Raw genomic sequence first — 24746 nt, 5'->3', positions numbered from 1 at the left:
CTTTTTGATTCCCATCTGCATTGTGCCTCTGCATGTTACCATAGATACATCCAGGTCATTTTTTCATTTCCATTTTCTTGTACCATCATGCTCTTACTGACCATTCTCAAAACACCTAGTGCATTGTGTGGTATGAAGACATGCATTTTTGGAGAGCTTTGCCTGTTTGTAATGTGTTGCTTGCAAAAACAGAACAACCAGACTACTTTAGATTTGCTTGCAGCCCTGAAGATGGACACAAAGAGCCAAGGGGGTGCAGTCAGCGATCAGGCCCCTACCCTCGGCTTGGACCTCAAGGAAGCTGCGAGGTCAGAGGAGAAATCTAATGTGCAGCGTAAAAATGAAGCCCAAACAACTCCACCTTCAGGGGACGACAACAAGGAAGACCATGCTCCAGCTCCTCAGTCCAAAGATTCAGAAACCCTCCCTTTGGAAGGTATAGAGACACCTGCTGTGACTGAGCCACCCAAAGCTGAATTAGGTCCATCGGGGGCCACTGCTTCTCCAGCAGAAAGAAAAGTCCAATCTGAAGATACCACAAAACCATTGTCTAAAGAATCAGATAAATGCACTGACATTGTAAAAGATTCTAGTGAGATTCCAGCAAACACCGCAGAGAAGTCAGATAAAACATATCCAGAGGACCAGAAAGTAAACCTCACTGATGTTTCCCAAACCAAAGACACCCCAGTTAACAAACTTCAAGGAGACGTGGATGTACCAAGCAGTCCAAAACCAGATAGCCAGTCTACAAAAGACAAGCCTCAGGAGTTAATTGCTGAGCCACTAATACATTTGACAAAGATGGATGCAGGCAGTTTAGATAAAGCAGAAGTTACTAAACAAGACAAAGATGTTAAACCAGATGCATTACAGGCTGTAGACCTTAGTGTGAAAAAGGAAGCGGTCATTATCTCACAAAAGGCAGCTTCTAGTAAAGAAGATAATTCTTCTATGAAAACACAAGAGAACAGGGAGGACAAGGAAGAGCTTAAGTCAGAAATTTACATTTTTGGTGCCTCAGAAAATGAAAGCAAACTGGTTTTAGATCCAAAGAAAGAACCAGAGAAACAGGGAGCCTCTAGTAGCTATCCCTCTGAACCTTGTGAAGACAATAAGGATACAGATGTCAAACAGCCCCAAACTTCTCTTGTGGATGCACCAGAGAGCAAATTAAAGGAGGAAGCCCACACTGAAGTTTTACCAATAGACCAGACAGGGAAAGTGGTTGAAACAAAGCAGGAGCCTGTAGAGAAAGAAGAAACCCAAGCAACCATCAAGGAGAAGGAGATAACTGAGGCTAAGATTCAACCAGCCTTGCATGACAAAGATGAACCCTCCAGTGCTTTGGATCTACATTTAAAAAGCAAGGAAAAGGATAAATCAGGAATGTCAGCTTATTTTGAGACATCTGCCTTGACAGAGGAAGAGGCAAAGGCTGATGCACAGCAAGGGGAAGGCTATTACGAGTTGAGCGATGCAAGGGAGAAAGCCTCCGAGTCTTTTCAGGGGGTGATTGATGAATCTGATGCAAGTGTATTGATGGATAAGTTCCAAATTGCTGGTGACGCTGCCTCAGTCCAGGAAATAAGCTATAGCGCACTGGCCCAAACTCAAGATGTGAAACCATCAGTGGACAAACCAGACACCCTGAAAAGCCCTGTCGATGAGCTGAAAACCCTGCCAATGCTGGAGAAGAAGGATGAAGGTCGCTTGAGTGTAGGGAGGTTGTCGTTGGAACAGAGAAGCTACTCACTGAACATACCCATAGCTTCCTTGGAATCACTGAACCAAGGTGGAGGGCATGGTCGCCCAAGGACCTTTTCACCTCTGGCTTCAGATATTCTGTCCTTTACCAGTGGTAGTCTAGATGATCCAACAGACTACCTACCAGTTACCACACCTGCTGTAGAGAAGCAGCCAGTTTTCCCTCCTGTAATTCTGGAAACTACAGATGCAGACTCCCCTTCATCTTTACCCACTGATGAAAGCAAACCAAGCTCCCAGGCAGAATCACCCTCAGAGTCCCAGTTCCAAATGAAGGACTATTACAAAAATGGCAGTGTGATGGCACCCGATTTGCCAGAGATGCTAGACTTGGCAGGAGCCAGATCCAGACTGACTTCTGAGAGCACAGATACTGAGCTGATTAGAAGAAAGTCTATCTCTGCTGATATCCCAGCCCTGGTGGGAGACACCTTGGCTCAGCTTTCTAGAGTAGACATGAGTCAGAAGGCAGCTAGAAGTGAGAGCCAAGAAGAGATTGGCTACTGTGTTTTCAACGAGTACACTGGTCCTATGCCCTCACCCGCTGATTTGCACAGCCCACTTGGCTCACCTCTCCAAATCTTCACCACGCCCGTTTTAGAGGAGTACAAGGAAGAAATTAGGAAAGCAACTGAGTCTATGTATACTCAGGCAGAGCCTGTTGAGAAGGAAGTTCTCATGGAAGAACCCAAAGCAGAAGAGACTAGAAAGGAAGAAACAATAGAGGACAAAGAAGTGAAAGAAGATTCTTCTAAAGTAGAATCACTTGATCAACATGACAGCTCATCTGAAATCAAGGAAAGTGTAACCATGGAAGGGGTTAGTAAAGAAAGCAGTAAAGCAGAGACAGATACACAGGCTGGTGTTTCAGGGAATGATGAAGAAAAGGAAAGTGAACTAGATCTCAGAGCTAAGCCTAAAGTAGTTTCTGATGTCAAAAGGCAGACTGTTCCTGAGGTTGAAGAGCAAGAAATGCCAAGTGAAGATAAAGCCTCAGAGTCCTTGAAAACTGTCCAGGAAGAGGAGGTTAAGAAAGGTATTGATGAAATGCAGCCAGACAAAACAAGTCAAGAAGCCATCCCTGAGCCTCAACCCAAAGCTAAACCTTTAGAGGAGGTCATCCCTGGTGGTATGAAGCCTGAACATTCAGCAGAGGAAAAGGCAGAGGTGAAGGATGATTCCAAAAAAGATCTAACATCAGAAGTTGATTCTGAAAAAGAACTTCAACCAGATTCTGCTTCTAGAAAAGAACTAAAATCAGATGCAGACTCAGAAAAAGAACTACAACTCGAGGATATACCTCTGAGCTTAGCTGAAGGGCAAGAACTGCTAGAAACAAAAGATAAAATGAAGGACAAGCCAGACTTGGTGCACCAGGAGGCCTATGAAGAAGTGGATGCAGAAGATGCCTATCAGCTCATGGGTGTCCTCGGCTCCAATGAGGAAGGAGGTGCGAAGCCTAAACCTGTGAAGCAGGTAGCATCTGTAGAGGTAACAGTAGAGGTGCATGAAGCTGCAGAGTCAAAGCAGACAGTTGAGGAAATGCCCCCAACAGCCAAGATAGCTGACGAAGAGAGGCCAGAGGAAGCTCCTCTTGAGTCTGTGCCGGCTGTTGAACCTGAGAGGCCAGAGGAAGAGAGGCCAGAGGAAGCTCCTCTTGAGCCCATGCTAGCTCTTGAATGTGAGAGGCCAGAGGAAGCTCCTCTTGAGCCTGTGCTGGCTCTTGAACCTGAGAGGCCAGAGGACGCTCCTCTTGAGCCTGTGCTGGCTGTTGAACCTGAGAAGTCAGAGGAAGAGAGACCAGAGGAAGCTCCTCTTGAGCCTGTGCTGGCTCTTGAACCTGAGAGGCCAGAGGAAGCTCCTCTTGAGCCTGTGCTGGCTGTTGAATCTGAGAAGTCAGAGGAAGAGAGACCAGAGGAAGCTCCTCTTGAGCCTGTGATGGCTCTTGAACCTGAGAGGCCAGAGGAAGAGAGGCCAGAGGAAGCTCCTCTCGAGCCTGTGCTGGCTCTTGAACCTGAGAGGCCAGAGGAAGCTCCTCTTGAGCCTGTGCTAGCTCTTGAACCTGAGAGGCCAGAGGAAGCTCCTCTTGAGCCTGTGCTGGCTGTTGAACCTGCACCAGTGACTTTGGAAGCTCAGGCCCTGGAAGCTGTGGAACAGAAAGAAGAAGAAGGCGGCATTATAGAAGATGCTGTAGATGTGGATGAAGAACCAAAAGAGGTTCTGGAGGAAATAGAAGAAATCGCCCCTGTAATGCAGGAATCTACAGAGGATGTGGACGCTGATCAAGCCCTTGAAACCAGGGGGGCTATAGAATCGGTTGTCACTGTGGAAGATGATTTCATTACAGTGGTCCAAACTATTGAGGAGGGTGATGACTCCTGCCATAGTGTGAGATTCTCAGACCCAGCTGAGGGAGAGGTCTTGCAGGATGCCACTGAAGATGAAGATGGGCAAGCTGAGGTGGCTGAAGAAGAAGAGATTCAGGCTGCAAGTCTGGAGGAGCTTCCTGTAGCTCCCTCCTCTCCAGAGAAGGAAGTCCCTGTATCCGGATATAGAACAGAGACTTATGATGAGTACAAGGATGAAACAACCATCGATGACTCCATCTTGGATACTGACAGCGCTTGGCAGGATGCTCAAGGTGTGGTTTTAAACTTTTGCCTTTCAGTGCTAGGATAGGGTTTGACATGTACAATCCATTCTTAAATCATTGTCTTTGTGTATGTTTTTACAATCAACTACTGTATAATGACAGATTTATGTTGGAAGTATTGTATTGCATAGTTTTTAAGGGATTGTTTTTAAGGGGTGCAGAGCATTGCAGCCTTAATGCAGGGAGTGTTCAAACAGAGGTAGCCATGTACGTAGTGAGTATATAGCCATCTCTGTATAATGTATGTAAGTATGTGTAAGAGAACTTGATATTGGGGTGGGTGGAGGTATAGTTTTTAAGTCAGATAACGTGCTACTACAGTACCTGATACCAGATAACCTTAGTATAATTAAGAATATCTTTCTGTATCTAGACTATTTACTTGTAACTGGGTTTACCATACTTTGTCTAAAGCCCCCTGCCCAAAGAGTTCTTGTGCCACTCAAAGCTCATGGCTTAGTGTTTTGCTCATTCTGAACTGCAGATGATGACAGGAGCATCATGACCGAAAAGATCGAACCGCTACCGAAAACTGAGAGCCCTAAAATTAGAAGGCCCTCTGTGGAAAAACACACGAAGGACAAGGCACTGAGCAGGGGGAAAGGCAGAGTGTCCACCCCTGAAAGGAAAGCGGCCAAAAAGGAGCCCAGTATGGTCCCGAGGGACGACATGAAGAAGAAAAAAGGTTCCTACACTAGACATGAATACTTCTTTTTTGTATGGTGGTTTATTACTGCCATTATACATTTTTTTGGTAAATGGTAAATACACTATAATATGTAATTTATAAAAAAAAAAAAATTGGTAAACTTTTTTAATAAATGGTAATATCCGTTTTACATGCTATGGGAATGACCCTGATATATATATATATATATATATATATATATATATATATATATATATATATATATATATATATATATATATATATAGAAATTTACCTTAGTACTTTGTGTGTGTGTGTGTGTGTGTGTGTGTGTGTGTATATATAAAAAGTTTATGTGAGGATACACAATGATTTAATGCATGTGATTTTCATATTGGTATTCTGATATCCTCGTATTCATAAAGATTTGAAAGAGCTTTGGAAAGCCAATGCAGGCTTAGCTCTTGCATCATTTTCACAAAGAAAATGTTTGTAAATGAGATGTGATGCGCAAAGCCCCATCTGCACAAGTACAAAGCTTCAAGTCCTCCTTGAAGTCCCCAGATGGAACCTAGAAAGCAGACTGCAAAAGCGATGTACGGCTGCTTTGTGTTGATAGGGAAGATTAAGCTGCAGCTGTTTACTAGTGAGAAACTGTTGATTAAGATAGGCATGTCAAATGGTATTTAAATGACAATATCCAAACTTTACCACACAGTAAATACAACCTAAATGAATAAATGCACAGTAGAAACATGTGTAATAATTACGTTTTTTAATATTGGAAATTGAATTGCTTTCCTAAGCTTGTAAAGGGGTTACCTGCATCATGTTTAAGCCTTTCTTTGTCAGTGCTTTACTTTTCCTATCTGACTTTGTCTCTCCTTCTTATAGCAATGTTTAAGAAGGCTGAACTTACTAAAAAATCTGACATTCAGACTCGGTCTCCTTCCCGGAAAATCCCATTAAAACCAGCGGTCAGGTACCCTAGACCAGCTCACCATCATTCCTCTGCTAAACGGAAACCGACAGGTGATTTTGTAAACTCAAAACCAAATGATCTGCAATGTGGCTGGCAAACATGGACATTCGTATCTCATCGCTAGAATGGATTTTGTTCATTTATTTAAATTATTTTTGTGCGCTGTTGATGTTGTTGTTTTTATAAACTGCTGGGCTGTTTTGCTTTTTTGTTGTAGTTCTAAATGCTTATGCCATTCGTGAGTTATCTTCCTTTATTATGTTTTAGTTTCATCTTTTTTGGCAGCAGCCATGATCATACATGCTTTTTACTGTATCAGCTGCAGATGTGCTCATGCAATGGTGGTACGTTGGCATGGTGCATTATTCATGTATACTTCGCTCTATTTGGCAGTGGTGACTTTATGTTCAAGTATATTGTGTATTGGTGACAAAATGAGAAATAATTCCATCAGCTGGTTTACCATACCATGGGCATATTGTACAGCACCTGTGTAAATAGGTCTTCCGTGGATTCTCTGTTTGGAAGTTTTAAAACTGATGATATGTTTTAAGAAACTTTGCTAGAAACATCCATATGTCCCAGCAATGCTAAGTCTACTGACATACAGTGTGGCCCAGGCTGATATTCCAGGCTCACAGCTGCTCTGCTCTTTTTCTGGGCAGTTGGGATATCTTGCCCCCATGTAGGCATTCTGTTAAAGTCATCACAGAGTTTAGACTTACCATTTGGTCAATAATGGTCTGGTTTATGAAATCAATTGCTGGTGGAACTACACCTTAGTTTTTTATTGGGTCAGGACCCAAATGCCTTAAAAAATCCAGTTACATTGCTCATTTTTTTAAGGTAGATACTGGGCTCTGTTCAATTGATCGAAAATGGTGGTGAATTTAAATGCTACTGTCATTTAAATCATTCAAATAAGTGGACTTACCAGCATCTCTAACATTGAGTGTGTGTGTGTGTATTTTGTTTTGGTCTTTAATATAAGAGTTGTGGTCCTAATTTAATATTTAAATGATGACGGTATTTATAGCCATCAGTAGCCCCCAATATTTTATTAGCTTTAATCATTTGGGGTTAATTTACTGAACTGCCATCTCTTTATCTATACAGTTTACACTATGGTTTATTAAATGATAAGAGAATCTCTCTGCTGTTCACTTTCTTTGGGATTCCAAGCACTGTCATCCTCCAATAACAACAGAACATGGTACAGTTGTGATAAAGATCACACATGCTCAACCATAAACCCTTGGGCACAGAGCAGAAGCAGCACAAACTACACTTCTTTAAAGCCAGGACTTTTTAGTTGAGCATAACAGCTATAAGAAGAGGTAACAGAGCATAACAGAGAGAACCATCTCCCTCGCTAGTATATAGACTGGACATTAGGTAAGTATCCCTTAGTTTGTGTTTTTTTTTAATAGCTAGTTTTCTGAAAGGTGGATTTTCATATTCATATTCAGCCGCTGCTTTATTAGACTTGATATTTCATATGCCATTATTTGCCCTGATCATTGCTGCCTTCTCTGTGCCTTTCCATAAATGACAGCTTTTAACTGTCCAGGCCTTCTTTCCAGCAGCGGTCGCAGCTGTCGAAGGCAGGCAGCCCCTCAGCACTGCAAGACAATCCAAGGACAAGATCGCTGTAAGTTAGTTTTCATCTTAATCCTGTTTCTTTAAAAATGTTTTGTACACTGTACATATCAGCAAATTGTTAATCATGCATTCAGTATTTTAAAATAGGAGTTCCTTTGCAAGGTGGAAATGCTGTATGTTTATCACATTTATAGTTTTTGCTAATAATAGATTATTGTTAGTTTCTGAAAGGGTCAACTGAAAATACCTGGTCCTTAAGGGGTTAAAGATTTGCATCACTATAGTCTCAAGTGTTCTATTCCTAAGACTTCATGTTATATTTATTGTATTTTTTATTTTCCATGACAGTATTTTGTTGTTGTTGTTCTTGTTTGCAGTGCTTGTTGATTTGGATCACATTTGATTTTTGTTTGTTTTGTTTTGTACATGTATTTTGTATCCCCCTTTCTCCCCATCACACCCCCCTCTCTGTCATCACAAGAACTCATCCTCCTCTGCTCTAACAAAGATTCCTACCTCAAGAGAGCGAGCAGCAGCAGCTTTCTTCCCTCCGAGACCCAGCTCAGCTTGCTCGCTCACAGAGAACAATGCTTGCCTTAAGTCAGAGCTTTATTCAGTCCGGCCCTCTTCTGCAGGGTCCAGGGACTACAATATAAATGATACAGTACAGGTAAGGGGGCTCCACCAAGCACCAAAGAGTTTCCCACTGAAAGAGCATAGCACTGTGTAATAAATCATAGGGTGGTAAAGCGTAGGAAAGCATTGTACAGAGAGGTATGGTAAAGCATGTGAATAAACCTGGCAAACCAGGGTAAACTCTGGTAAATGCACAGTATAACCATGGGAAAAGCATGGGAAAACTGCAAAAATACTATGGTAAACTTTAATAAGGGATACTACAGTGGCTCACCGAGAACACAGGTAATTGTTATATAGAGATCATCATTTATTTCAGAGTATAAGATAAGCAGGTGGACATGTGGGGAACGTTATCTTACCATCTTCCCGGCATTCTATACTACTGTATCTGACAGCTGGGGCTTGAAGTTTATGATTAGGTCCAAAAAGGCATTCTCAGTTCGACTGAAACTGAGCCAATCTGGGGTCCATTAATCATCCATCCATTAAACTTTTTTTTTTTGTGACTGTGTACCCTGTCATCTGTGTACTGTACTATACATTTTAATTCATTCTGTGGCTTTTTTTTCCCTAAAATGAACTATAAATAGACTGAGAGTCATGCTGACCCTGCAATTTGGCCACAGCTGTATATTAATAGCAGATGTATTGTAACATTGTAACCGATGTTGTTTGTTTTTTAATACAAAAATGCTCACTTTTGTACCAGAGTAGCTACACACACGCACACACGCATACACACACGAACGCGCACACACACACACACACACACACACACACACACACACACACACACACACACACACACACACACACACGCCCACGCCCACGTGGACCAGCCACTAGAATTGTGATTTGTGGGTTGATTCCCTGACAGGATGGCATCACACAGAGCCCTGAGAAGCGCTCTTCCCTGCCCAGACCCTCCTCCATCCTGACCTCGCGCCGAGCCGGCACTGCCGATCGCGAGGAGAGCTCCACCTCCATCACCAGCTCTGGCTCCACTGCACCGAGACGCCCAACATGTGAGTGTGTCCTCAGAGCTTCCACCAAACACTGCGCGGCTTGATTATGTTGCCCAGATTTTGATTTGACATCAAAGCTTTTTTGGAACAATATTCAAATCGCTTTTGATTTCACCAGAATTTACATTGTAGTTGCACTATAATTACATTTGTGTTTGCAACAAAACTTGCAATAAACAATTGAGGAATGTATTTCAGTGATTACCCCCATTACCAGTATGTGAGTGTGTGTGCGTACTGTATATTTCACACTAAATGGGTGAAAGATTAACGTTATAAATGCGAAATGTTGCCTTCTGCATTGTACCCACGAGACACTGTCCTGCCAATCTAATTCCTCCCTGCCTGGGCAGTGCTCGGCTAATTGTGCACTGCCCCCTAGGTCACGGTCGGCAGTGACATAGCCTGGATTCAAACCTGTAATCTCCAGCCTATAGGGCGCATCCTGCACTCCATGAGGAAGGCCTTTACTGGATGCACCACTCAGGAGCCCCTGACACATTCCTTAATTCCACGGCAAACATCTTCACCACTCAAGTGATGGGAGTGCCTGGACTCACTGAATAAAGCATAAATTGAATTCCATACCACCGCAGTAATTGCCCTGGCACAGTAAATGAGCAAGACTGTAATTTAAAGCTTTAAAATGTAAAATGATTAAGGTTGATTATTATAAGGTTGCAGTGTATATTATCTTCTGCAACATGCTTTTGTACTTGCTTGTTAAGATATTTGCCAGCATTGTCAAAGTTTTGAGATACTGTGGTATGAAAGCCGCAATGTAAATAAAATAAATAAAAATAGTACTATAAAACAAATGCTTTACTCCTTACCCTGGCAAGTGATTTTGTGGTGTGGTAGAGGCAGTAGAGCCTCTATTCACGGCTGTGTTTCCCTCTCTCTCCCCTGCCTTCCCTGCCCTGCGTCTCCCTCTTCCTTTCCTCGCTGTGTAGCGATTCGATCTGAAGGACGAGCTGAGCAGAGGGCTAGTCGAAGCGGAGTGCCAGGTAGCTGGATTCCTTTCTATTCCCTCCATATCCTCATCACATCACACCGCTAGAATCTCCTTAGCAGACTGCTTTCTTACCCCTCCATATCCTCATCACATCACTAGAACCTCCTTAGCAGACTGCTTTCTTACTATTCCATATCCTCATCACATCACTAGAACCTCCTTAGCAGACTGCTTTCTTACTACTCCATATCCTCATCACATCACTAGAACCTCCTTAGCAGACTGCTTTCTTACTATTCCATATCCTCATCACATCACTAGAACCTCCTTAGCAGATTGCTTTCTTACTACTCCATATCCTCATCACATCACTAGAACCTCCTTAGCAGACTGCTTTCTTACTATTCCATATCCTCATCACATCACTAGAACCTCCTTAGCAGACTGCTTTCTTACTATTCCATATCCTCATCACATCACTAGAACCTCCTTAGCAGACTGCTTTCTTACTATTCCATATCCTCATCACATCACTAGAACCTCCTTAGCAGACTGCTTTCTTACTATTCCATATCCTCATCACATCACTAGAACCTCCTTAGCAGATTGCTTTCTTACCCCTCCATATCCTCATCACATCACTAGAACCTCCTTAGCAGACTGCTTTCTTACTATTCCATATCCTCATCACATCACTAGAACCTCCTTAGCAGACTGCTTTCTTACTATTCCATATCCTCATCACATCACTAGAACCTCCTTAGCAGACTGCCTCCATCTTGAGCATGTCATCCTTTCATTTCTCAGCACGAGTGTAAGGAATTATATGTGGTGCTGAAATGGAACATGTTCAGTCATAGCAAAGTTGGCATGTAAAAGATCAATACTGTATTTAGTTGATGGGATAGTTGTCACTGTTAGTGCAAAGTATTATTTTGATTACTTATGGAAAAATAACAAGGTAAGATTTTAACATAGTGTGCATTTTTTCAAAAATACCGTTGGTCTATGTCAGGGAAGAGCATTTGAAGGTCCAAGGGGAATTCAGCAAGACTGGGGTTTTAAAAGGGCCATAATTACAAATTTCTCCGAACTAATACCACTGTTTCAGCCGATGAGAGTTTTGTTGAGGGGAATGTTATTTCTTTAGTAGACAGAAAACAAAAACTACAAATCCAGTGTGGGCTGGAAGGTTGGGATTTGATTGGCGCACTGTCAAGCAGTTTCATATGATTAGAGAGAAGACTAGTGAACCCTAACAGACTCCATGAATAATTGATTTACAATGCAGTAACCCTAAGAAATCCTCACAGAAGAACAGGAGTTCTCTAAAAGCAATGGCTCTCAGTTAACATGCTTCTACTAGAACTGAAACATACAGCATGCAGAAAGAGAATAAATGCAGTTGGGTTTTAAGAAGTGAATCCTACTGTATTAAGTTAGTTGCATTTGACAGAATGTGCTCGTTACTGTTTTCTCTTCCCACACAGAATGTGTGCTGTAGGGGGAGTGCTTCTGTTTAATCATCAAAATGTGCAATGTGTCGTCTTGAAAGCTAGAAGTCCTTTGAAGGTTGAGGGAGGGGAGATGTGCTCATGTCATAGACAGTCCTGCTATTTTGGCATTGACTGGTTTGCTTCTCTTCAAACTAAGCCAGCAGCCCCAAGAGTGCACATGGTCTGAAGACTGGTTTGTTTAATCCACAGGGACTGATCATGCTCGCTCCAGATCAGCACGGAGTGGAACCTGCACTCCAATCACCCCGGGCTCTACAGCCATCACACCCTGCACCCCGCCCAGCTACTCCTGCCGCACCCCTGGGACCCCAGGCACCCCCAGCTACCCCAGGACCCCTCGCACACCTGGCACCCCGAGATCAATGAGCCTGGCACGCCAGGAGAAGAAGGTGGCCATCATCCGCACCCCACCCAAGTCGCCCGCCACCCCCAAACAGCTGCGCCCCCTGAACCAGCCCCTGCCTGACCTCAAGAACGTCAAGTCTAAGATCGGCTCCACAGATAACATCAAGTACCAACCGAAGGGGGGGCAGGTAAGGAGAGTTCCATCATCTGGAACAATAAGAAGAAGAATCATACACTGTGGTGTGAGGTTTTGTGTGTGTTTTGTGTCATTCTGTTTCTGTGTTCTTAGTTTGTTAGTCATGGGGATTTTATTTGCAATTTATTATTATTATTATTATTATTATTATATTATTATTATTATTATTATTATTTTAAATATAACACGGAAGTTTTTAACCTAAAAGGTTCAGTAAAATAAGAAGTAGTTGCATCTTATAACGCTAATTACAGAGCCTGTGTGCAGTGCGCTGAGACAATGCGACAGGCTCACTCCCTTATGAGCTGGTACAGAATGAAGGTCAATGCCTGCCTTACAGGCTGCATTGTAATACCAGACAGCGCTCTTTGGCTGGTTCTGTTTAAGAGACTGGGCTTGTGATGTTTGCTTTGTGCAGAATATGCTGTGAAGGACATTGAATGTGCACAAGGGCTTGCCTGTTGGTAACGGGTGTTTTAGGAGTGTGAAGCTGAATTGTGATCTGAAGGAGAAGTGTGGAAAGAGAAGGGCATCGGCAGTTGCTGCCCCACCAGCTTGTCTTAAAGATACAGCACCACCTTGAAAAGGGGGGGGGGGGTGTTCTGCTTTTCAAGCTCATTATCTAACTCACAGGCTGCCTGCAAAAGAGCCAGTCATGTTCATTGTTATTGTTGTTGTTTTGTGAAACAATGTCATTGGGGATGTAGGAAAATGACTGAGACCTCCTAAAGCTCATCACACAACATGAACAAGGGATTGGATGGAAATTACTTTTTAAGTCCCTAATAGACCAGGCCTTCAATTAGTTAAACTCTTCATCATTCATTAGCAGTTTTGACCTGTGCGCAGGAATTTGTTATGGGATGCTGGGTATATCAATTCAGTGTTACAGCACCTTACTGAAATGGTTTGCTATGGTTTTTATCATGTTTAATCGTGATTCTGTGTAATTTAACATACCTTTGCTATGATTTAATAGTAATGCAGTACATTTTTATAATCCAGCACAAAGTCTAGCCAGGATCTTGAATCAGAAAAGAACCTGCTGAGGATTTGTCTCCCCGACTCCTCGGAATCATGTCGGCTCTGAAAGGGGAAGGCTGTCTGGTGCAGTGAAGTGTGAATGTGACTGGCTGGTCAGCGACAGCCTCTGTCTAATGGAAAGTGATGGTGAAGCCTCTGCAGATTTCAAATTGAAGTTGCTTTGCCTTGATACTCATTCAGATGGAGGTGCCTCCCTGATCTCACATTAGAATCACTGTTGTCATCTGAGTGACCTCTTCCTTTCTTTTTACACTGTAGCCTTTTCTTCAATTCATATTTCATAAGAAAACAACATCCTTCAACACAGTTTCTAAATAAAACACAGCTTATGAAATGTGTGAAGGGCAACGTCATATATTGCGTTATTACAGAAATGCAGTATTTGTTACAGAGTAAAGATTGCCCCTTAATACCCAGTGTTATATTCAACTGTAATATGCTACACAGTGCTGCTTTACCGCTGATTATCTTGCTGTAATCCATGCAGTTGTGTAGAAGATGGACTGGATTATAGTGCTGCTGAAAGTCAGTTCTGGGTTGGATGACAGGCTGTCTGTGAGCAGTCAGGCCAGGGATGAGTTACATAATGATTTATGTGGAAAGACTGGATTTGTCTATCCTCCGTCTGCACACGATGAATGACAGGGTGTGAGGATATAGTTAGAGGGTGACCTGGTTCAACATTTACTGTTAGGCAAAGATGCTGCCGTATATTTTTCCCCGAGTGTTATAGTCCTCGTTTCACATCACAGGCACACTTAAGAGGAAAACTACAGTAGAACAGCTTGTTATGATGAAGGTCCAAGGAACGATCAACATGGTAATCACAGTGAAACTATTCAGAGGCTGGTCTGACTGTGTTGTCAGCATGAGAGGAATATGTTTAGAAAGTAATTGTAGCTAACAAAATAATGCCATAATAATGCCTGTTTTGAACTTCCATTAGCTACATAGGTCACAAATGTGCAGTGTTGAAGCAAAAAAGGAATGTTATAGCCAACATGAATTTAGAATTTAAATCACGATATCTGTTACTGCTTTAGGTTAAAGGAAGTTTCATTTTTCTCTGCCTTTTGGAAGGAAGCACATGTTTGAGAAAAGATTAATTTAATTTGGTCCCTGGTACAACTCTAGGTTAAAGACATCTCATTAGAGGAAAGTACCTTTTGTTTAGCACGCAAGGAAAGCTGCGCTGAGGAAGCATATGCCTGCTTTACCTGGTCTGTGGATATAGTATGCTACTAACCGGCATGACAACACACTGCTGGTTTCTTAAAATCAGCTTGAGGATTGTTCTGCTGGTTTAGTGTGCTGGCTTGGATTTAATTTGAGATCATTCAGATTCTTTCGTGCCTGATTGAAGTTTATTCTTTGTGACTGAATTAGCCTATGGCAGTTTACCAGTGTCCACTTCATGCATGATTGCAGTGGTGCACAAAGCCAGCTACACATTTGCTTTTAGTAATATCGTCAGTAAATGCAGCTCTTGATCTGCTTCAAAACATCCCTAACTTCCTAGTTAATTTGCAGGATAATGTAGTGTTATGCAAGGATGCTGGTTCTCATAGTGATTTTTTATTTTTAAGGAATAAAACAATGTCAATCATGCCAAATGGTGTGCAGTGACATCTCTCTGTCCAGATGTATAGAACCACATAATTGCTGACACTTTAGTTTCTGCAGTGCAAAGGAATTTCCAACAACAGATTCCAGGCCTCCCCTAAATATACCAAAGTAATAAATTAGTTTTTACAAGAAAGCTGCAAAGTGGACAGAAGTGTCCTCCTCCAGGGCCAGTATATATTACTGCAGCCTCGGGGTGTAGGTTCATTAGCTTGTGCTGCAATTTGTGCACGAGCAGCAAAATTCAATAAAACAAATGAGAAGAAGAAAACTGCATCCCCTATGTTTTTCTGCCTCCGTAAAGTAGGTCAACTAGACCCGCTCCCTCTCTTTGTTACAGGAATTAATTCAAGAAATTCAGGTTATGTCTTATCAGATAAAAGGGGCTGTAATGTTGAAGGGTTCACATTCACAACCCTTTACTTGAGAGCCCTGCAGTTTTTCATTTTGCTGCAGGGCTCCTTCCTTTCACTGTGCAGTGCTATTGCAATTCACACTGTTGAGAAAATGGTGTGCTAAGTGCTGTCTTATCACTGTCTCATTGTCCATATTGCTTTGTAGACGACAGTTCTTCGTATTACTTTGTAGACGACAGTTCTGTCTTCTGACTGGTTGTTCTCACCTTCTTTATCCTGCTGCAGCCTCTACATTGATATCATTAGTGGTCTTGTTTTGTGTTTGGTTATCCCTGTTTTCTTGTTCTGATGTACCTCTTTGTGGTCTCGTTTACCGTTGCTGTTTTCCAGTGTAGATGCTTTTTGTCTTTCGTAGGTGTCGTCTTATTCATTTTAAGCAACGTGAGTGTGATTTTCATCACTGATCTGTGGCTTTGTTTTTGTTTGTTGAACTATACCCATAGTTGTTCCCAGCAATTGTCCAATGGTTTCTGAATAACCTTCTATGTTCCTTGTGTTGTGATGCTTGTGTCTTATGGTGCCGTTATTATATCTATTTTATCCTATTAGATGTTTTCAGAAAATTTCAGAAATGCTGTATGTTCAGCAGAGCACACATTCAATCATTTACCAAGAAACCAACACATTAGAAAAAACAAATCTAGGCAGTTCTTTGCATCTGCATGTCAGAAAAGTCTTAGAAGAGAACTACTTATGCCCCAGGCAGCCTAAGAAGATGAAAAATTGTGAAACAGGAAAACCGTGATGAGAGTAGTGTAGGCAAGGGGAAGGATAGCATTTTAAGTTATCTCCCATATGTGGAAAGACGGTATATTTAATCCCTTACCGCTCATACAAATACAGTGTAATCAGCTAGTGTTTCAGGAGGTGAATAACTGCTGGTAGCGCCCTTTCTATCAGAGGCTGATGGCACATCATCACCTTACCTCCTGCTCTACCCCCCCCCCTTGTCCAATGTATTGACCATATGAGAATCAACCGCAATGGAAGGGGAGTAAATTGATGCAAACAACAGCACGTATGTGGACTGCAGTTGAACTTTACTGTAACTGCCCTTCTGTTGGTTACTGTCTTGCTACGGTCTGCTGTTTTTTTTTTTTTACCATTTTCCTGACGTTCTTTTCAAATGTATAAATATAGTCAATTCCACATATAGAGATTATACAGCAGATGAAGAACTAGAAAGGATACTCAGATTATTTCGGACACAGTAGTTTAATAGAACGAAGCTTAAACAATAGGAATTTGGTAGGTCCATGAGCTGGCAGTCTCTTAAGAGGGCCTTTCCCCTCTAGGTTCATGTTGAGTTCTACACCAGGTCCATAGTGACTACAAATAATTGTAATCTAGCTGCTGTTGGCTTAGGTGAGTTCTGATGACCCCATATCGTGGACAAGGGTCTGCATCACAACATAAATATCACAACTAGCTACTGGCATTCCTGCATTTCAGGTGTATACTGTACTATGCCTCTTTTGGAAGATGGTATTCTCTGCTGCCTCACTCAGGTGTCCTCAATGCTCACATACTGTGCCGGTTGTTACCCTGGATGTTTGATTCAGTATGATGACGTCAGTAACTACGATCCTCGTTACAAACAGTCTGTTTAAGGCCATTCCTACCTGTCCGCTGGGACCCTTCCCATACTCAGCATCCATTTCACAAGCCTCTGCCATAGTCTGTGTCGACCCACCACAAAGGAAGGCTGCGTTTCAGGGGAAAGTTGGCTGGGTTCCATGACCGCAATCTATGCAAATGGATTTTAGGTAGCAAGTTACTTTTTGGGCTTGGTGGGTAACTACTGTATCATTGGTATGTAAACTTCAAGATTTAAATGAGGCAGTATGCCTCTTACTCTGATATTGTAAATTGGTGCGTGTAAGTGTTTTTATCATCATAGATCCATTTCATGCCAATGTGCCATCTTAATTTGAACTTCCTTATTCCTTTCTTTGTGTAACATACACTTAGCACACTGTCCTGTGTATTGCAAGAAATGTGTTTTGTGCTAAACTGTTTTTATTTAATAACTTTTTTTTTCTGCAAATGCTGTGACATTCATATCATGCTGGTTAAACAGGAATTTTCACTGATAGCTATTTATTTTATGAAATTGGCATACAGCAGTTCCTGTCTGTCTAGGAGAGTACACTTGCCAACAGGATAGGATGCATTCTAAGTTGGTAACAGATAGGACTAGTACCGCCCAAGCTCTGAGAATAGTCTTGCTTACATATGTTACACATCCAGATAGATAATCTTTGAATGTAAAACATCCCATTTGAAATGATAAAGCATCATACAACGATGAAGCATGCATTTGAATCCTATTCCAGCTCTTAATAAAGGCTTGCTCCCATGTCAGAGAAACTGAGTGGAGCAGTTTGTAGACTTTGTAATTCATCTGGAAATTCCTTAAAAAAAAAAATTAAAAACAGTAGGTGTCACCATACTTTACATAACTGTTTTTGTGTAATTTTTTTCAATTACTCCTCTTTCTAGCTGACCTCAGCAGAAAAACATATCCAACATCAGATGTTATACGATTCCCCTAGAACAAAAATGTCTGAAGTTATTATCTAAACATATTTCCAAACAAAAATAAAAAATCTCAGCAGACATGTACCAAAAAAGTTGGGCTGCATTTTACAAAGAGGTTTATTGTATGGCAATACATGTTGCTTCCGACGACCTTTGTGCTCGGTTGATGAGGTCTGCTAATATAAAGCTACTTGCCAGTCCTTGCCAATCCCTTAGCATTCTGCTGATGTCAGCCAGAAAAGCACATGCCGTTGATTTAGAGTCTTGGCTGTGTTGATCCAAGCTCAGATGCAAAAACCAATCAAAACTGTGTCGTTAAGTTTGGATAAAGTGCCTATCATTTTCAGGTTCTCATACCAAGTGTAAAAGTTGATTTTAGCCACGTTCAGGCTAAATGCGGCTCCCTGGAGAAAAGACAATATTCCCCTACAGTTGGAAATGTGAGTTTTTACCCTCTAACAATCAATGTTGTATGATGTCTTTCACTGTCAGAATGGCAGGCTTGGCCAGGGGCACAAATAACAGGATGTAAAATATGCAGATGTTCTAGAAGAAACTATATGAATTTGAATTAAAGGCCAGCTATTTAAACAAGACTTTGTCTTCCTTGTCTTGCATGTTGACTGAGGTGTAAAAAGCCCAGACAATACATGATGGCTGGAATGGATTGGGTTGAGTCGAACCCAGTCAAACTCCACCTGAGCAAGCAAGCTGTACTCAGTATTGAGTACATTCTTAACAGGCTGGATTTATTTCCTTTTAGTCAATCATGACAGACCTGGAGGAGAAAAGTCCCAGGACCCTCCATCCAAAATACAAAGCTGGGCTTTTCCTTGAAATGTTCTCACGGTCACTCCAGTCCCACACGCACCATCTTCCTGCATGCTTTTATACTGGGTTGGTTTGAAGTGGATTAAAATACATACCTACTTCAGGAAGCAGAATTTCAGATAATGATAATGATAATGTAAGACTAGGGAGCAATGAAAGGGAGTAAGAATTGGGAGCTTTGCTGCTTTAAAACTGAATAATTGAATATAAAACATAAGCCCTTTCTATATATTATTTATTTTTGCCATGCTTGCTCTCACAAATATGCTGGATTTTTTTTTAATATATTTTTTATTTTTTTTCTGGGGGGGGGGGGGGGAAGGGGGGGGTAATTCAGGCCACGTATACAAAACAGATCTAATTGAACATTGCATTTTAACTTACAGGGAGAAATGGACCTATTCAGTGTTTACTATAATTCCAGATCAGTGACTGATGTGTTCACATCGTATTATAAACCTACATAGGTGCATTGCAGTCTTTTGGTGCGTAAATGTTCACATAAAGACAAGCAGCAAGCAACCAGGCAAGCCAGTGCCTCTACTATTGAAAGCAAACACACACTGCATTGTGCCACCAAGCAAAAGCATAGAGCAGGGGTGGCCAGTCCTGCTCCTGGAGATCCTCAATTCTGCAGGTTTTCTCTTTAAATCATCAATGGCCAGAGACCTAGGAAGTGAAATTAAGTGTTGAGCAATTAAGAAAAACACCTGTTCAATTAAGTAATTGAGAACTCGGGTGGAACGAAAACCAGAAGACCCTGCAGCTCTCCAGGAGCAATGTGGTTGGCCACCCCTGTCATAGAGGTTACTATTGATGTCATGTGACCCTTTCCCCACCACTCTTAGCACTCATTTGCTGTGACTGAATTCCTGTTCAGGCAGGGTTCAAATCCATGATGGAAGGGCTGTGAGGCAGGATAGGCCCCCCACAGAGCAGAATACAAAAGCACTTCTCAACCACATCCTGCACACACCCTAATAAACCAACAGGCATATATATATATATATATATATATATATATATATATATATATATATATATATATATATATATATATATATATATATATATTATATATATATATATATATATATATATATATATATATATATATATATATATATATATATATATATATATATATATATATATATATATATATATATATATATATATATCTATAATATATATATATATATATATATGTATACAAAAAATTTTTTAAGAACTGTAGTAAACTTTGGTCATATTATTCCAGATACAAATTCAGAGCAAGAAGATTGATCTGAGTCACGTGACTTCAAAGTGTGGATCTTTCAGCAACATCCGCTACAGACCAGGTAACTTCCAGTGCAGTCTATTTACAGTCATTTCTTCATATACTGTCCTCTGACTTGATCATGGACTCAGGTTTCTGGATACTGCAGCACCATCTGCTGGAAAGTTTCTCAATCGCAGGCTCTGTTGCTGGTGGTGCATATTCATGCTGTAACGTAATGGGTAGTCAACTACTCAGACTGAGAGGTTTTGTATATGGCATTATCCAAAGAACTTAAAAGTAATGTTTATTTTGAGCAAATTAACATTCTCAAAAACCATTAAAAGGGTTTTGTGAAACTACAGACTGGAAGTAATTAATCAAAATGGGCTTTAAAAAGAAGAAAAAACAAAAACAGCCCCTAATAAAACATTGCTTCAAACAGTTCTTAAAGCTTTGCGAATAGGGCCCCCAGTCCCCTCATACACAAAGGCATTTGAACCCAGAATGTCCTGACTTATCGAGAATAATATGCGGGTGTCTCGTTTTTCGTTTCTTGCAGGTGGTGGAAATATTAGGATTGAAAGTGTGAAATTGGATTTCAAAGACAAGGCTCACGCAAAGGTGGGCTCTCTGGACAATGCCCGCCACACACCTGGAGGGGGTCAAATACAGGTGAGCTCTGCTTGGTGAATCTCTGCAAACTGTATTGACAGTGCCAACTCGCCACAACATGATAATGCTGACTGGTATAATCTTACACAGGTTTTACCCTGTGGAGATTTTTGAGCAAGGAAACTGGGTAGGTTTATTATACTTAGACCCCTGCTTTTCATTGAACCCCCTGTGCACCATTAAACTGGGTAGGGCAAATAAACACCGGGACACACATGGCATGCCTCTTGTAACTGTTCAAATAAACAATGTTATTTAAAAGATACATTGAGGCATAAAGAAAAACGAGAGGAAATGTCACAATATTTCTTTTCTAAATATATACCTGACACCTAAAATATTTTACTCTGTGTGTGGTTGTGATCAGCTTTATAGATGGTGTGAAAATAAATGCAGCACAGAGAAAATAAAGCTATACAACAGAAATCACAATAAATATAAACAGGTATAAAAGCTTACCATATTTTTGCCATGCTTTCACTGCGCTTTGCTGCACTTTTCTGATCATGCTTAAACAATTATACCTTTTAAAACAGAATACAGGTGTTGTTATATTTTGTTTCTTTTTGCAGTATTGTGACAATACACTAAAACTGCAGTAAAATGCAATATTGTGGACAACTTAACTTAATAACACAGTGTTACTGCAGTACAATGAAGGAATACTCCCAAGAGAGATTCCGAATGCTCCAGTACGATGGCTTATGCAGCAGTACTGCACAGTGCCCCAAGATGGTGCAGCATTACTGCAGTATATATTTTTATAAGGGTATTCCACAATGTTTTTATTTTTTATAATGGGCGCTACATGCTGGCTCATTGAGTGTTTATTTTTCCCCCTAGATCGAAAGCCACAAGCTGTCCTTCAGGGAGTCAGCGCGGGCCCGAGTGGACCATGGAGCGGAGATCGTGACTCAGTCCCCGGGTATATCAGGGTCCACCTCCCCTCTCCACCTCAGCAACGTCTCCTCCTCGGGCAGCATCAACCTGCTGGAGTCCCCACAGCTCGCCACCCTCGCCGAGGACGTGACAGCCGCACTGGCCAAGCAGGGCTTGTGAGCACCTCCCTGTGTCCACTCTGTCTGCCCAGCAGTGCAGCGTATTCATGATTTCAAACAACAGCAAGCTATCTACATCATTCCTTCATGGCACAGCATGACAGTTACCGGGACCCTGCTAAGCATGGTTCCCGATTATTACTCAAAAGATTATTAAAAAATAAGCGATCACCACTTATGACTGTGTCCTAGAAAAACTAAAACCTGTTTTTTTCTGTTAATGTCAGACAGACAAAGCACTCTTGACTTTTTTGTTTTGTTTTAAATGGGTACAAAGTGATGCTAACATCCTACACGGTAAATGTTGTTGCTCAGCTCTATATTGCATTGACTTACAAACATGCATCTTACAACTGTAATAGGGCAGTTCACGCTAGTGCAGGCAGCATTGATATACAGTACACACACATATATATATATATATATATATATATATATATATATATATATATATATATATATATATATATACTATCATACAGTACCGTTGGCAACATTTCTGCAAACAAATTTAAAAAGGGAGATCCCTAATTATAACTTATTATTACATTATTGCAAGAATTAAATGGTATGATGAGCATGTATGAACTCTAGTGCAAAAAAATAGGTTATTTTTAAAAAAAAACATTTAGTAAGTTATTTACTGATTTATTGGATATGGGAAATACTTCATGTTTTGTAGATATTAGTGATTATGATAAACAAAAACTCTGCTCTTCTTGAGCTCACAATAGGTCCATGTTTTAATTATATCTCAGAAAAAAGCAGGGTGGAAATGTACAGCAGTGCTGTATTATAATTCTCCAAGGCCCTTTACAGCTGTGTCAGAGTAATGTGGTAATTAATAATTGCAATGCTTCATGAGTGTAATAGAAATCTTCCAGAATTAATACCAAACATGTATTTAATTAAGCAGTATGAGGCAGTGCACAGCTTCTCACAATATCAGCGTGCTGGTTTTGGGGAAAGGTATCTCCAGTATTAAAAACTCCAGTATCAATATCTATAATGGGAGCACTGGTGTAACATTAACATTAGGTTGCAGCAGCACCATTATAATAACATCCCCGAGCCTCTTTTGAATATTACACTATTTTAAAACTGAGCTTCAGTGTTCAGGAAAACAAAACTTACCTGTGTGTGTGTGTTTGAAAAGCAACTTGCTTTTCAAAATGCATGAGTGCATGTATTGCAAACTGAGCATTTGAATTTAATTAATCTTTTATATAGCATTTGGGCCCATTGAATTATTTTAAGCAGGGATAGTTTTGAAACCTTGTTTGTGTTAATTTCAGAGTACATTTAAAAATGGACCTTGAATTGTTGAGGGTTTGCAATCACATAACTAACCTGTCTAAATAATTATTATTTGATCACATTTAATTTAGGGAGCATTTCAAATTTGTGTCTGTTCAAATAACAGGTAAAACTCTAGGTTTTTGTGTATAAACTTAAAAAAAAAACATTACAAAAAACATAGAGAATCAAACTTGTCTCTCATCTGTTTGATACAGTGTTATAGTATATTTTTCTCTGTGGCCATGTGTGGTATCCCTTATACCTAATGTTTCATTAAGCTTCTCTTCGCAGTATTGTGTTTCCTGCACCCTGCAGTTTCCCCTGTTTAAAGAGGTTGGTCATGTAGATGCTTTCTGTAACAACCAAAAGCGGTGACCTGATTTTAGTGCCAGATGTTTCTGTAATGCTAGCTAAACACATTATTTAACCAGAATAAAACAAGTACAACGAAAACCGCGTGGAAGAAAGCTTCTGAGGTTACCAGAGAAGGTCCCCAACATGCAGAGGTTGCCGTTCGTTCGGTGAGACTTTGAAGCAGAAAGCATGTCATGGCATCAAGGACAGAGCTTTGCTTTGCTGAAGTCGAACTGCTGAACTGAGCCCTGCTTTCCAACACGTTTACATCCAGCAAACACTTACATTAGGAAGCTGTAACAAGGACTGCACGAGATTTAACAGCTCTTCTGTAGGGTTAACCTATTAATGTCTGCAAAACAGTCAGAACCTTGGTTTTTAAAGGTAGGATGTTTATAGTACAGTACACACACACACACACACACACACACACACACACACACACACACACACACACACACACACACACACACACACACACACACACACACACACACACACACACACACACACACACACACACACCATGCAGGATTGCTTGCAATCAGAATTTGTCCAGATTCTCCTCTAATCAGGGTTAAACCTTTGTGTCCAAAGTCTGTACTTTGACAAGGAGAATTTTGTCTCGTAAGTTCAAGCAAAAATACGTCCCTTGATTCCGGTTGGTTCATAAAGGCAGCGTCCCTTACTGATACAGGTATATCAGGACATAAAAATGTGGGCCTCTTTTAATAGCTTTTAGCAGACCAGAGAAGTCGTTCAAATCTGAACTCACTGTAGCCTCGTGCAGCCCATGTTAGAGCTCATTAACCCTAACCGATAACCCTACTCAATCAGTAAAGCTGTGTTTTATGAAGTGAAGTGTGGCAATGGGATTCAGTTTCATTCCTGATGGGTGGACTGTACACAAGTCCTAGGGAATTGGAAATAAGTACTGCATTCAGTTTATTACAAAGTGGTATTAGCGCTGACTGGTGTGCTTTTGAACTAGACTCCATGATTACTGTAGTTTGGTAACTAGGTATTGCAGCCTGAGAATTGTTTAGAGAGTGTTATGTCTGTTTTGTATAACTGGAGTGTGTGATAGCAGCAGCAGCACCTCTTGAAATACTTGAAAATAGGGGTCCTGTTTGAATGTGAGATGATAGTAAATGCTTGCCAGTGTTTATAAAAAAGTATGATATATATGGAGGGATTGTAGATAGAGTTGTACTTTTATTTAGTGACTATAATGAATCATTCTAACCCCAGCTTGACTTGTTTCACAGTAAAGCATTAAAACAGGCAGACTTGTTATGTATACAGAAGCTATGT

At 40.9% G+C, this 24746-nt stretch overlaps 1 protein-coding gene across 20 annotated transcripts in view; it reads left to right on the top strand.

Moving 5' to 3' along the window:
• The window catches only part of LOC121322447 (microtubule-associated protein 2-like), a 95634-nt gene extending 73419 nt beyond the window's left edge, over positions 1 to 22215 (top strand). For 8 of the 20 annotated variants that reach the window (XM_041262441.1, XM_041262449.1, XM_041262447.1 and 5 more), the window contains 12 exons: positions 224 to 4408; positions 4905 to 5105; positions 5964 to 6101; positions 7635 to 7702; positions 8135 to 8323; positions 9170 to 9317; positions 10271 to 10324; positions 11979 to 12322; positions 18302 to 18394; positions 20047 to 20128; positions 20609 to 20721; positions 21565 to 22215. In XM_041262441.1, coding sequence (XP_041118375.1) covers positions 224 to 4408; positions 4905 to 5105; positions 5964 to 6101; positions 7635 to 7702; positions 8135 to 8323; positions 9170 to 9317; positions 10271 to 10324; positions 11979 to 12322; positions 18302 to 18394; positions 20047 to 20128; positions 20609 to 20721; positions 21565 to 21780 — 5831 coding nt within the window. In that variant the 3' untranslated portion in view covers positions 21781 to 22215. The remainder of the gene's footprint in view (positions 1 to 223; positions 4409 to 4904; positions 5106 to 5963; positions 6102 to 7634; positions 7703 to 8134; positions 8324 to 9169; positions 9318 to 10270; positions 10325 to 11978; positions 12323 to 18301; positions 18395 to 20046; positions 20129 to 20608; positions 20722 to 21564) is intronic. The other 12 variants (XM_041262457.1, XM_041262444.1, XM_041262442.1 and 9 more) reach the window with 11 other exon arrangements.
• The last annotated feature ends 2531 nt before the right edge of the window (positions 22216 to 24746 follow it).

The sequence above is a fragment of the Polyodon spathula genome, chromosome 10, assembly GCF_017654505.1.
Source record: "Polyodon spathula isolate WHYD16114869_AA chromosome 10, ASM1765450v1, whole genome shotgun sequence".
NCBI lineage: Eukaryota > Metazoa > Chordata > Actinopteri > Acipenseriformes > Polyodontidae > Polyodon > Polyodon spathula.
This window is presented reverse-complemented; position numbering and strand designations above follow the sequence as displayed.